At 37.9% G+C, this 14,786-nt stretch overlaps 1 protein-coding gene across 1 annotated transcript in view; it reads right to left on the reverse strand.

The window, feature by feature from the left end:
• Positions 1-14,786, reverse strand: part of THEGL (theg spermatid protein like) — a 50,796-nt gene that overhangs the window by 11,774 nt on the left and 24,236 nt on the right. Inside the window, exons 4-5 of the mRNA XM_046655766.1 lie at positions 10,383-10,511; positions 8,015-8,152 (exon numbers count right to left, since the gene is read on the reverse strand). Coding sequence (XP_046511722.1) covers positions 8,015-8,152; positions 10,383-10,511 — 267 coding nt within the window. The remainder of the gene's footprint in view (positions 1-8,014; positions 8,153-10,382; positions 10,512-14,786) is intronic.

The following is a 14,786-nucleotide window of genomic DNA, read 5'->3' on the forward strand; positions in this document are numbered from 1 at the left end:
AAGTTTTTTTCAGATAAATATATGATTACCCTCTAGGAGCAGTTTGTGTTAGTCTTTTAAATTAATAAATAATTAACATACATAGAATTTGCCCTTTTAAAGTGTGCAATTCAGTGGTTTCTAGCATACTGACAAAGCTGTGCAACCATTTTCACTATTAAAATTCAGAACACTTTCCATCACCCCAAAGAGAAACCCCATACCAATTAACAGTCCCTCCTCCTTACTCCACCCCTCCCCACCCCACCAGGAACCACTAATCTATTTTCTGTCTCTATGGATTTGCCTGTTCTGGATATTTCAAATAAAATGAATCATACAAATATGTAGCCTTCTGGCTTCCTTCACTTAGCATGTTTTTAAGATTCATGTATTAGTACGTTATTCCTTTTTATGGCAGAATAATATCCCATTGCATGGATTTGCCTCATTTTGTTTATCCATTCATCCACTGATGAACATTTCAGTTGTTTCCACTTTTTGGCTATTACGAAATGCTACTATGAATATTCATGTACAAGTTTTTGTGTGAACATATGTTTTCTATTCTCTTTGGTACATGCCTAGAAGTGGAATTGCTGATCATGTGATAACTCTATTTTTAACATTTTGAGGAACTAGAAAACTGTTTTCCATATAAACTGCACCATTTTACATTCCCACCGGCAATGTATGAGGTTTTCAATTTCTCCACATCCTCATCAACATGTTATTTCCTGTTTATTAATTATTATTGTCATTCTAGAAGGTGTGAAGTAGTATCTTGTGGTTTTAATGTGCATTTCCAAGATGACTAACGATATTTTGCATCTTTTCACCTGCTTCTTGTTCATTTGTATTTCTTCTTTGGAGAAATGTCTATTCAAATCCTCTGCCCATTTTCTAAATTAGGTTGTATTTTTCCCTACAGTTCAAAGAATTCTTTATATATATTCTGAATAATCTCTTATCAGACATATGATTTGTAAATATTCTCTCCCAGCTTATGAGCTGTCTTCTCACTCTCTTGATAGGGTCCTTCGACGCACAAAAGTTTTTACTTTTGATGAAGTCCAATTTATGAATTTTTTTCTCACATGTGTTTTGGTATCATATCTAAGAAACCATTGCCTAGGTCACAGAGATGTATGCCTATGTTCTCTTCTAAAACTTTTGTACTTTTAGCTCTTATGTTTAGGTATGTGATCCATTTTGGATTAATTTTTTGTGAATGGTGTGAAGTAGGGCTCCAACTTCATTCTTTTGCATGTGGATATGCAGTTATCCCAGCACCATTTGTTTAAAAGACTATTCTTCCCAATTAAATTGTCTTAGTAGCCTCATTAAAAATCAGTTGACCATAAATATAAGGGTTCATTTCTGGACTCTCAATTCTATCCCACTGATGTGTATGTCTATCCTTATGCCAGAAGCACACGGTCTTGATGACTGTAGTTTTTCAGTAAGTTCTAGCACCAGGAGCTGTAAATCTTCCACCTTTGCTCTCCTTTTTCAAGATTGCTTTTTGCTATTCTAGGTCCCTTTCATTTCTGTATGAATTTTAGAATCACCTTGTCAATTTCTATCAAAAAAGGCAGCTGGAATTTTACTGGGGATTACACTGAATTTGTAGGTCAATTTGAAGAGAATTGCCATCATAAGAAACTTAAAACTTCCAATCCATTAACAGGGAATGTCTTTCCATTTATTTAAATATCCAATTTCTTTCAACAATGTTTGTAGTTTTTTGGGGGGTTTTTTTGGTGAGGAAGTTTGGCCCTGAGCTAACATCTGGGCCAATCCTCCTCGTTTTTTTTTCTTTTCTCCCCAAAGCCCCAACACAGTTGTATATCCTAGTTGCAGATCATTCTAGTTCTTCTATGTGGGATGCCACCACAGCATGGCTTGATGAGTGGTGCATAGGTTCGCACCCAGGATCCGAACCAGCAAACCCTGGGCCGCCGAGGCAGAGCGCATGAACGTAACCACCTGGCCGTGGGGCCGGCCCTCCGGTTTGTAGTTTTTAGTGTACATGTCTTGCACTTCTTTTGTTAAGTTTATTTCCAAGTATTTTGTTCTTTTATTATTTTTAATTGTAGTAAAATACACATAACATAAAATTTACCATCTTAGCCATTTTTAAGAGTACAGTACAGTAGTGTTAAGTGTATTCACACTGTTGTGCAACCAATCTCCAGAACTCTTTGATCTTGCAAAACTCTATACCCATTAAACAACTCATTTCCCCCACTCCATAGTCCCTGGCCACCACCATCCTACTTTCTGTCTTTATAAATTTGACTACAGTTGGTACGGCATATAAGAGGAATCATCCAGTATTTGTCTGTTTGTGACTGGCTTATTTCATTTAACATAATGTCCTCAAGCTTCATCCACATTGTAGCATGTATGCGAATTTCCTCCCCTCTTAAAGCTGAGTAATATTCCATTACATGCACCATTTTGTTCATTTTGATGTTATTGTAAATGGAATTGTTTTCTTAACTTCATTTTCAGATCGTTCATTGCTAATGGATAGATATGCAATTGGTTTTTTTGTACATTAATCTTGGATTCTGTGCCTTCCCGAACTCATTTATTAGTTCTAATAGTTTTTATGTGCACTCTTTAAAATTTCCGATATACAAGATCACGTCATCTAGAGCAGAGATAGTTTTACTGCTTCCTTTACAACCTGAATGCCTTTTATTTCTTTTTCTTGCCTAAGTGCCCTAAGAATCTCCATTATGATATTGAATAGAAGTGATGAGAGCTGACATCCTTGTCTTATTCTTGGTCTTAGGAGGAAAGCATTTAATTTTTCACTACTAATTATGATGTTAGCTGTGGGATTTTTGTAGATGCCTTTGAGCATATCGAGGAAGCTCCCTTCTATATATCTAGTTTGTGACCATTATTATCATAAAAGTGTGTTGAATTCTGTCAAATGATTTTTCTGAGTCTACTGAGATGATCATGTGGTTTGGGGGTCTTTTATTCTAGTAATTTGGCATATTACATTGATTTTAGTATGTTGAACCCAACATACTCTTGCATTCCTGGGATAAATTCAACTTGGTCATGGTGTAGAATTATTTTTATATGTTGTTGGATTTGGCATACTAGTATTTTGGTGTGGATTGTTGCAGGTATATTTGGATTTGGTTTGATAGTATTTTGGTATGGGTGGTTAAATGTATAAGAGATACTGTCTTTTGTTTTCTTCTCTTCTAATGGCCTTTTCTGGTTGTGGTATCAGGGTAACACAGACCTCATGGAACGAGTTTGGAAGTGTCCTATTTTTTGGAAGGGTCTAAAGGATTGGTGTTAGTTCTTCTCTGAATACATCATAGAATTCATCCATGAATACATCTGGTCCTGAGCTGTTTGTGGCAAATTTTAAAAATTACTAATTCAATCTCTTTACTTGTTATAAGTCTGTTGAGATTTTTCTATTATTGAGTCAATTTCAGTAGTTGGTCTGTCTAGGAATTTGTCCATTTCATCTAGGTTATCTAATTTGTTGGCCTTACAATTGCTCATAGTAATCCCTTATAATGTTTTTTTATTTCTATAAGGTCAGGACTTTATAGAAATGACCCCTTAGAAAGATCTCGTCTTTCGTTCCTGATTTTAGTGATTTGAGTCTTTTCTATTTTTGTCTTGGTCAGTCTAGCCAAAGGTTTGTTTTGTTTATCTTTTCAAAGAACCAATGTTTGCTTTTGTTGATTTTATGTTTTTCTAGGTTCTATTTCATTTATTTCCACTCTAATCTTTATTATTTCCTTCCTTCTGCTTGTTTTGAATTAGTTTGCTTGTTTCTATTTGTAATTTCTTAAGATGGAAGATTAGTTATGATTTGAGATCTCTTTTCTTCTTTAATATAGGCATTTATAGCTAAAATTTCCCAGTAAGCACTATTTCATCTGTGTCTCATAAGTTTGGTATGTCGTGCTTTCATTTTTATCAAAGTGTTTTCTTCTTTGACCCGTTGTTGTTTTTCCCTGTGATTTCTTTGACCCATTGTTTGCTTAAGAGTGTATTTAATTTCACATATTTTTGAATTTTCCAACTTTCCTTCTGCTATTAGTTTCTAATTTCATTCCATTGTGGTCAGAGAACTGATTTTGTATGAATTCAATTCTTTTAAATTTATTGAGACTCATTTTATGACCTAATATATGATCTATCCTAGACAATGTCCCATGTGCACTTGAGAAGAATGTGTGTTCTGCTATTGTTGGATGGAAAGTTCTATAAATGTCTGTTAGTGTTTATCAAGCCTCCTATTTCCTTGTTGATCTTCCGCTTGTTATCCTTTCCTTTATTGAAAGTAGGGTTTTGAAGAATCCAACTATTATCATTGAATTATCTATTTCTCTCTTCAGTTCTACCAAGTTTTGCGTCATTTATTTTGGGGCTCTGTTCTTAGGTGCATGTATGTTTATAACTGTCATATTTCCCTAATGAATTGACCTTATAAAATGCTCCTTTTTTTTTTTTGAGGAAGATTAGCCCTGAGCTAACATCTGCCATCAATCCTCCTCTTTTTTGAAGAAGGTTGGCCCTGAGGTGGCATCTGTGCCCATCTTCCTCCATTTTATATCTGGGATGCCACCACAGCATGGCTTGACAAGCGGTGTGTAGGTCTGTGCCTGGGATCCAAACCAGTGAACCCCAGGCCACCAAAGCAGAACATGCAAACTTAACTGCTATGCCACTAGGCCGGCCCTGTAAAATGCCCATTTTTGTCTCTAGCAACAATGTTTGTCTTAAAGTCTATATTGTCTAATATCAGTATGGCCACTCTAGATCTTTTTTGGTTGGTTGACATAGTACATATCTTTTTCCATCCTTTTACTTTCATCCTATTTGTATCTTTGAATCTAAAGTATGTTGCCTTGTAGACGGCATATTGTTGAGTACATGTTTTTTAATCCATTCTATCAATCCATGCTTTCTGATTGGAGTGTTCAATTCATTTATGTTTAATGTAATTACTGATAAGCTAGGATTTATGCCTGCCATTTTGCTGGGGGTTTTTTATATGTGTTACATCTTTTTTGTTACTCTATTCCTCCAGTCCCCCCTTCTTTTGTATAAGGTATTTTCTAGTGTACCATTTTAATTCCCTTATTATTTTTACTATATTTAAAAAATTATTTTCTTAGTTGTTCCCCTGGACATCTTAACTTACAACAATCTAGTTGGATTAACACAACTCCATTCCCTCCCCTTCCCTTGTGCTGTTGTTTTTTGTTTTTTGGGTTTTTTTGAAGAAGATTAGCCCTGAGCTAACACCTGCTGCCAATCCTCCTCTTTTTGCTGAGGAAGACTGGCCCTGAGGTAACATCCATGCCCATCTTCCTCTACTTTATATGTGGGATACCTACCACAGCATGGCTTGACAAGCAGTGCCATGTCTGCACCCAGGATCTGAACTGGTGAACCTCAGGCCGCTGAAGAGGAATGTGCACACTTAATCATTGCACCACCGGGCTGGCCCCTGTGCTGTTTTTCTTAAATACATTGTATGCTCACCAACACAGATTTACAATTATTGCTTTATGCAGTTGTCTTTTAAATCAAGTAGGCAAATAAAAGAGTTACAAATAGAAAAATACATTTATATTGTCTTTTATATTTACTTATGTCGTTAGCTCTCTTGGTGCCCTTTATTTCTTCATGTGGATTCAAGTTATTGTCTAGTGTCCTTTCATTTTAGCCTGAAGGACTCCCTTTAGTATTTATTGTAAAGCAGGTCTGCTGGTGATGAATTTTCTCAGTTTTTGTTTATCTGAGAATGTCTCAATTCCTCCTTCATTTTGAAGGATAGTTCTGTTAGCTAAAGTATTCTTGGCTGACAGGTTTTTTCTTTTAGCACTTTAAACATGTCATTCCACTGCCTTCTGGCTTCTCTGGTTTCTGATGAGAAATCACCTGTTAATCTTATTGCAGATCCTTTGTATGTGATGAGTCTCTTCTCTCTTGCTGCTTTTAAGATTCTCTCTTTGTCTTCGGCTGTGCAGAGTGTGATTGTGATGTGTCAAGGTGTGGATCTCTTTTGAGTTTATCATACCTGACGTTTGTTGAGTTTCTTGGATGTGTAGATTAATGTTTTTCATCTAATTTGGAAAGTTTGGGGCTATTATTTCTTCAAATATTCCTTCTGCCCCTTTATCTCTCTCTTCTCTTTATGGGATTCCCATTATGGAAATGTTGATACTTTTGATGATATCTCACAGGTCTGTGAGGCTTTGTTAATTTTATTTCATTCTTTTTTCTTTCTGCTCCTTAGACTCGATAATCTCAGTTGACCTATCTTTAAATGTGCTGACTTTTTTCTTCTGACTGCTCAAATCTGCTGTTGAGCCCCTCTAGTGAATCAGCTAAAATATATATCACAAAGCCCAAGCTCACGTAGGTCACTTATTGGAGAGCCCTGTGTGTCTTCAGTAAGCACTTGCTTCCTCCCCACCCTACAATTCTAACAAGCTTGGTTATCCATTCCCAAAGTACAAAACATAAAAAAAAGAGGCTAGTTAGAGACTATTCCTCTGACAAAAAGAGAAATTACAAGAAAATTATGAGAAGCAAATATCTCATAATCTCAAAGCATAGGCGTCAGACCACTTAGCCTAAGAAAAACTGTGCTGTGTACTTAAATAGCTCCTGAGAGGTTTTCTATATTAAAGTATAATAGTCAATGTTCATAATAAAGATCTCAATCCAATGAACAACGGTTACATGTATGTTCAATAGCAGAAAAGTCTGCTTAGGAAAGGTGAGAAACAAACTTTCAAAAATATAAAAAGTTTTAGCACTCCAGGGGGTTTCACTTAGATGAAACATCAAAGTGAGTTCTCTCAAAAAGTGGTGACTGATAAAGTATTCCTCTGGCTTTTATATAGAGATGTACAAGTACCAAATTTATAAGCGTATTTTAACTAAGTCAGCAGATTTTACTGAATGAACTGATAAATAAGCAAGTGAAGAAATTTTCTGGGAGGAATTGGGCCTCTTTTGCTGGATTCTATGATGGAAAAAGACTCCCGTTCAACCTCTCTCTGAATGCAGGAATCTTTTCTAAAATCCACATAAAGTCACTATTCCAGCCTGTGCTTCAATACTTTCAGGGACTGGGGTGGAGAAGGCAGCTGACTTTTCCAGATAAACGTTTCCATTGCTGGATAGCTAGTCAGGAAGATTTTCCTACACTTAGCTGACATCTGCTGCTCTGTAAATTCTTTGTTCTAAATCCAGTTCTAGGATCAACATAAAGTAATTTTACTTCTATCTTCTCTTCCCCTGTCAGATGCTGACCCTGTAAACATTTGAACATGGCTATCACTGCTTCCTTGGTCTCCTCTCTAAGCTAAACACGTCATTGCTCTTAGCTATTTTTCATACAACAAAGTTTCCAGAAGCCTCAACATCTCATTCATCTTCTGAATAGTCTCAAATTTCTTATCAGTTTCTTAAAGTATAACATCTATATGTGGAAACACATATCTAAGGTGTTCCTACTAAAGTAGTGTACAGTAGTACTATCACCTTGCTGTAATTGTACACTGTGCGTATTCCATTAATGCAACCTAACATTTCTCCAGCAACCACATCACAATCTCAGCTTCCATGTGAAAGGTACCAACTAAGTTGTCATTTAAAGACAAGGGGAAATTCAACATCCAAAGCAAAAGAAAGAGCATTTGAAAAGTCACAGAGGCATCAGAGAACATCGAGTTCTACAAATTGCAAAAACCTGTAATGTTTCACTTGTAAATTTCCCTTTAACTGGCTGACAATGGTAAATTTAGCGTGAATTTTAGCTTCACCACAATTTGAGTCAAATGTAATTAGTGATGATGACCTTCTGATTACCTACAATTGCTGCAAATACTTGATTTTTGACCCTGATCCTTTGAAACACAAGTGGACTTTTAGTTTATGAAATTGCATACCCTAAAAGAACAACAATATTGTGACAGTTAACCAAATTAGATTAGAATTTATGGACATTCTCAAGGTACTCCACCTATTCACTAGATACTCTTTCTTGAATCTTTTGGGCTGTGCCAGCTTCTGGATCCTTTTGGAGGGTTGGCTAAACAGGGCAGCAGGAGGGATCGGCCAGATTACAGAGTCTCTACCGCAGCTGAGGTAATATTGAGCCCTGCAAGTTGCAGAAGAGTAAAGAATTAAGTGAAACGAGCATGAATTTAAATTATCATAGTAACTTCCAACATTGAACCCTGGTCTACAGAAGCAGGTATGACAGTCTACCCCTTTACTACTGAGCTATTTTCCACACGAGGAGAAATTAGATATGGTTATAGCCATCAAGTTTTCAGCTGGCTTCTAATATCCTATTCCAAAACAGAAAATTTTCTGTAATAAATAAATTGCATCTTCTAAATAGACCAAAAATACACCAATAAAAAGAGAAAATTTGCTGCTTTTAAAACCAAATACTTGGGCCAGCCCGATGGCGCAGTGGTTAAGTGTGCACCTTCCGCCTCAGTGGCCCAGGGTTCGCTGGTTTGGATCCAGGTTGTGGACATGGCACCGCTTCACAAGCCATGCTGTGGTAGGCGCCCCACATATAAAGTGGAGGAAGATGGGCATGGATGTTACCTCAGGGCCAGTCTTCCTCAGCAAAAAGAGGAGGATTGGCAGCAGATGTTAGCTCAGGGCTAATCTTTCTCAAAAAAAAAAAAAACCCCGAATACTTTCTTAGTCTCTAAGAGATAATCACTAGAGACTGGACAGATATTAAAAGGAAAATAAGAGAATACAGGAACAACTTTACGCCAACAAATTTTAAAACTTAGATGAAATGGATAAATTCTTTGAAAGACGCATACTACCAATGCTCATTTAGAGAGAAATAATCTGAAGAGCCCTTGCCAAGAGTTTAGCTAAGCTACTCCATGGTATTGTTGTCTCAGCAGCCACTTTGTTTGGCTGAGGAGTCCACAGTGACAAACTGACACTGGCTGCTCGTGTAAGCACATGCCCTAATGGCAGCCCACAGAATCACAAGTAAATGTGCATTCCCGATATGACTTCCCCAACAGCCCTTGTGGCCAACGGTCTCCCCTGACTTCCAATGCCTTCCCCTTACACACCCCTTTGATAAGACTCCCAAGGAGCTTACCAAAGTCCTACTCTTTTGGTTTGAATTGACCAATCTGGCCTTAGCCCAGGAACCCCAAAGCACTCCACCTGGGACTCTAATTAAGGCATATGCCCCAGTTCCTGCCTCTCTCTGTCTGCACTCTGCCTTGACCTCCCTGTGTAGCCCCTTGAAATGTACCAGATACTTCCTCTAGGACTTGTGCATATTAAATTTCTCTATTTCAATTTCTCTTGTGGTCTCTTGTTGAACCGTGGCCCTGCACTCCACTTAACAAGTGTTAATTTGACAAATTCATAACAGCTCCGTATCTATTAAATAAATTGAATTTTTAGTTAAAAACCTTCCCACTAAAAAACTCCAGGCCCAGATGACTTCATGGGTGGATTCTAGCAAATGTATAAAGAAGAAATAAATACCAATTCTATACATTTTTGAATTGATTCTAAGAGGACAGCATTACCATAAATAAAGATATTACAAGAAACAAAGACATTACCAAAAAACTGCAGACCAATATCCCTGATGAATATAAATGCAAAATTCCTAAAGTTTTATTGGAACACAGACACGCTCAGTTTACACAATGTCTATGGCTGCTGTCCCACTACAGTGGCAGAGTTGGGTAGTTGCAACTTTGAGGCTAACTTTACCATCTGGCCCCTTCCAGAAAAAGTTGACTAAAGGTGTATATTTAAATAGATAGAGAAATGGCCACCTCAATTATCTTGGACACCAAACTTCAGATAAATAATAGTATCTTCACCTTTTTCTTGTTACTTTAACCTCCCTTACAGCCTGCACCCATCCCCCGACCCACAGTCTTTCCTCAAAGAGCCAACCAGCAGAAAGCTTAGTCATTCAACAAACATGCCCTAACGCCATTCTTACCTTTAGATGTAGTAATTATCTCATGGTAATCAAACCCATGAGTGGTATACAAAATTCATGCACAAATAAGTTCACCCACTACAGAGTTCTAGATGGTACATATCCTTGCTCAACACTCTAGTTTTATTGAAAAAACTCAAAATCCTGATAAGCCAAAACGTTGTAAGATATAAGTCCACAAGAGCTAAATATTAGACCTTACTCTGGAAAAGTTTTACGGTAGCATCAGATTGGAAACACACATAGAATCCCTAATCCTCAATACGTTTTGACTATAGATTGGACAATTTCTGGCTTTTAGATAAAAGGGCTGGGTTATGTATTCATTTTCCCCAGAGACTCTGATGAAGTAACCTGATCACACACCGACACTGACCTGTTAGGGACATATCGGTGGGAGACTTCCTTCGGCTGGGCAAGGTCCTCGAGTCTTCTGGTCAGCTGAGCCTTCAGAGCACCCTGGGAAATAGGGCGAATAGGATCTTGATTCCCCCAAAACAGTTTCCTGTTAGAAAGCAGAAAAATAAAACGGTAAGGAACTCACTACTAACGGACAACTTAGAAATGGCTCTCGACGGCTTCTGTCCTGATTCTACCTCACATCCAGAACACTCTCTGTGAAGTCTTACAATTTCCAGGCATCAGAAACAGATAAACTACATATGGAAGTTACAATAAGAATAAAATAAGACTGTTTCAGCTACTGTGTTAAAACATGGTGACCAAAAAATGAACCTAATAGAGAGAGTTCTGTCTCTGCCATCATGTCATTAACACTGTAATTTATAATCAGGTCCGACATAAAATGGGCATGCCACCTATCTACACTGCTCTCCCCCTTTGGATAAAGCCCTGTACCAGATCTGAAAATAAAATAGCATCAGGGTAATCTTAATCGCTTCCATTTGTGGAATATTTACTGTGGACCAGGTATGGAGCTAAGTGCTTTATAGACATCAGATCTTTTAGTCTCAACAGCCCTGTGAAACAGGTATGATTATTGTGCAGGGGGTGAAGAGAAAACAAGAAATGAGCCCAGGAGTAACCTGAAAAAGCTTCATGGAAGAAAGTAAAAGGCACAGACTCCCAGAAATGACGCACATTCCATGTTGGGGTAACCAGGAGAAATGGAGATAATCAAGCATTAGACAAAGCATGTCTGGGCAGAGGCAGAAAAGTCATGTTGGGAAGTAATTAGCATTGTTGGAATGGGTGGGGAAGGCAGGAGGCGGCCCTGGAGGCCTGGTCGACGAGTCAGAAAAAGGTACCTGAGTAACCTGAGTTTGCACATAACTGAATTTGTCAACCAATTGAGTTTATTCCTTTAAAAGGCCCTAGCTGTTTTTTTTTTCTTTGTATCTATTTTGGCAGATAATGTTTCTTTCTTTACTCTGTAAGCATCAGCCAGAGTCACTATTAGAAATATTAATTAATTAATTAAATCCCCACCCTGTACATTCTGCTGATTCCATTTCCTAAATATGGCTCAAATCTGTCCATTTCTCCTCACTCCCATTGCTATCTCCCTTGTCAGATCCCATTGTCTCCACTCTGTTTTCCACACCACTGCCAGAGTGATCAAGCCATCCCCTTGTTTAAGCTACTTCAAAGGTTTCCACTGGCTTTAGAATGAAGTCCCAACTCCAGAATGTGGCTTACAAAGCTCTCCACAGTTTGGACAAAGAAAGCCCGCCTCACCAGCCTGTACGTTCTTCCAGGGGAGGGACCACATCTTAATCTTTGGGAGATTCCCTCCTTGTATGCTTTAGTGCTGTACACAACAGGGGCACAATCATGGTTTAATGAATGAACGAATAGCAAAAACTGGACCCACCTGATGGTGATGGGACACAGAAATTAGAGAGAATGGGAGGCTAAAGCAGAAGTTGGGGCCTCAGGCGACAAGGGTCAGAGTGGGACTGACAGCGGGAAAGACAGTAACTATGCTTCCTAAAGAAAAGGCTGGTGGATAGAGAGGCTAGCACCATGGAAGGGGAGTCAGGAGAGGAAGATTTTGAGAAAAGATGCATGCAATAGATCAAAAAGCATCAAATATAATTTAGACGTCAAAAAGGATGGAAACTGAAAAAAGCAAAAGAAAATAGGATTTGGCCAGGAGAATATCGTAACAGAAAAAATGAAAAGTATCTTAGGGGTAAACACAAAAGTGCAGGTGAAGAGAGGCTAAGGGGTCAGGGATAGGAAGCAGGGGTGATGGATAATATGCTGGTTTTGTATTCATTGTTTCAAATTCAAAGCAAAAGTAACTTTAGACACAACAGTTAAATCAAGTCCATAAAACATGGTCCTGATGATGCCTTCTAGGAACTGAACCCTTTGAGGTTACGAGCTCCTTGAAAATTCTGTGCATAAAAACTAGAAAACACATAGTGTGAACTAAAAGCACTGAGGATTACGTAAAAGACAGGAGATCTGGCTCAAGATAAATTAGAAGAAAAGGATCAGTGGAATGAGAAAGAGCAGAGACTATACAGTCAAGAAAAATGTGGATACAAAGTTCACCAGGAAGATGGAAGACTAACCAGGATGTTAAAGTAGCATATCATGCAGGTAGTTGTTCACTCTACTGTGCCAGCATTTAAAGAGTCACCTATGTTTAGCTGTCACATGGCTAGCAATATCAAGGAAATAAAATTTTAATCTTCTACGGTCCATATGAAGGACTTGACCCCCGAGCATAAGATTCTTACCCATGTCCTACCTGTTTGCTGGATCCATGAAATATAACAAAGTCTGGTGCAATCACACCCTGGAATTCTACAATAGGGAACTAGAAATGTTCTTGAGAGTTCTGTGTTCAGTCATCCCTTTCTGAACAGCAAAATCTCTAGTCTCTAACAGATTTCCAGAGTCAGGAAACACGAAACAGCTTTCATCAGTTTCCTTCCGCAGTGTTACTGTTCTGAAATTCTTATAATCTCTATTATAAAACAAATATTGATTTAGCTTTCATCTCTTTAAACTGCTTTACATACTTGAAGATAGAAGTCAGTCTTTAATCCTTCTTTGCCAGTCTGGCCCACCACAAACTCTTTGAATCTGTCCTCATAGGATCCATCTTCCTTTTAATAATTTCCTTCCTTGGCTTTTGAGGCTCTCTCTTTCCTGATTTCCTTTTGCCTATGCTTTCTCAGCTTCCTTAGGCAGTTCCTCTTTCACAACTTTCACAATGGCCTGTGTCTCAGGGTTCCATCCTCCTCAATATTTTTTTTTATTACTACTAAATACTGATGATTCCAAAATAGCATCTCCAAGTATCCTCAAGTATTCTCCTGAGTGCTAACTCTGTATTTCCAAATACTTACTGAATGTCTCAAAAGCACCCCCCATGACCAAATGTTCCTTCCTCCCAAATCCATCCCCGTCTTATATTTCCTTTCACAGTTATAACAGCGTTTTCCACTCTATTTCTATAGAAACCTAGAAATCATATTTGACTCCTCCTCTCCCTCAGACTCTTATATTTCATTTGTCACTAAATTCTGTCCATCTCTGTCTGTTTTGTTTTTCTTTTAAAGATTAGCCCCTGAGCTAATATCTGTTGCCAATCTGCTTTTTTTTTTTTTTTTTTTTTTTACTGCTTCTTCTCCCCAAAGCTTCCGAGTACATAGTTGCATATTCTAGTTATAGCTCCTTCTGGTTGTGCTATGTGGGATGCCACCTCAGCATGGCCTGATGAGCGGTGCCATGTCAGTGCCCAGGATCCAAACCGGTGAAACCCTGGGCTGCCAAAGCGGAGCGCATGAACTTAAACACTCAGCCATGGGGGCAGCCCCTGTCCATCTCTATCTTGACTCTAACATTTCTCTTAACCCTTAAGGCCACCGTCTTAGGACAGGCCTTAATTATTTCTCTCCTGCATTATTGTAACAGCCCCAAATCAATCTTCCTGACTCCAGTTCTCCATGCTATCAAAGGGACCATGCCTTTCTAAAACAGTCAGTGCTGTAAATAAATGGGCTTTCTGGACGATGGACATAGATTCAAATTTCAGTTTTGGTACCTGCAAGCTGGATGAACTTTTCTGACTTCAATTCCCTAATGAAATCACTCCTTCAGTTTTTCTACTGGTTTCAAATAGGGGTGGGTAGGGAAGAGTGTTTTAAGATTACTGACAGTTCTAGCAATATTCGTTAACACATCTCTTATCAATGTGTACCTCTAATACATGTATATATATCCATCCATGAAAAAGAGAATTTAAAGCATATTATATTTTTAATGTTCAAAAACAAGGCTTTTAAAAATTCAGTTTTTAGATTATAGCAAAGTTTCAGGATACAACATTAATATCCAAATTCTACTGATTTCTTATATACCAACAATGAACAATTGGAATTTGAAGTTAAAAACATAACAGCATTTACACTAGCACCAAAAAATTGTAAATACATAGGTATAAATCTAACAATATACGTACAAGATCTATATAAAGAAGAACTACAAAACTCTGATGAAAGAAATCAAATAAGAACTGAACAAATGAAGAGACAGTTCATGTTCATGGACAGGAAGACTCACTATTGTCAAGATTTCAGTTCTTCCCAACTTGCTCTATAGATCCAACGCAATCCCAATCAAAATCCCAACAAGTTACTTTGTGGATATCGACAAACTGATTCTAAAGTTTATATGGAGAGGCAAAAGACCCAGAATAGCCAACCCAATATTGAAGGAGAAGAATACATTCAGAGGACTGATGCCACCTGACTTCAAGACTTACTATAAAGCTACAGTAACCGAGACAGGGTGGTATTGG

Source organism: Equus quagga, chromosome 3 (genome assembly GCF_021613505.1).
Source record: "Equus quagga isolate Etosha38 chromosome 3, UCLA_HA_Equagga_1.0, whole genome shotgun sequence".
Taxonomy (NCBI): Eukaryota; Metazoa; Chordata; class Mammalia; order Perissodactyla; family Equidae; genus Equus; species Equus quagga.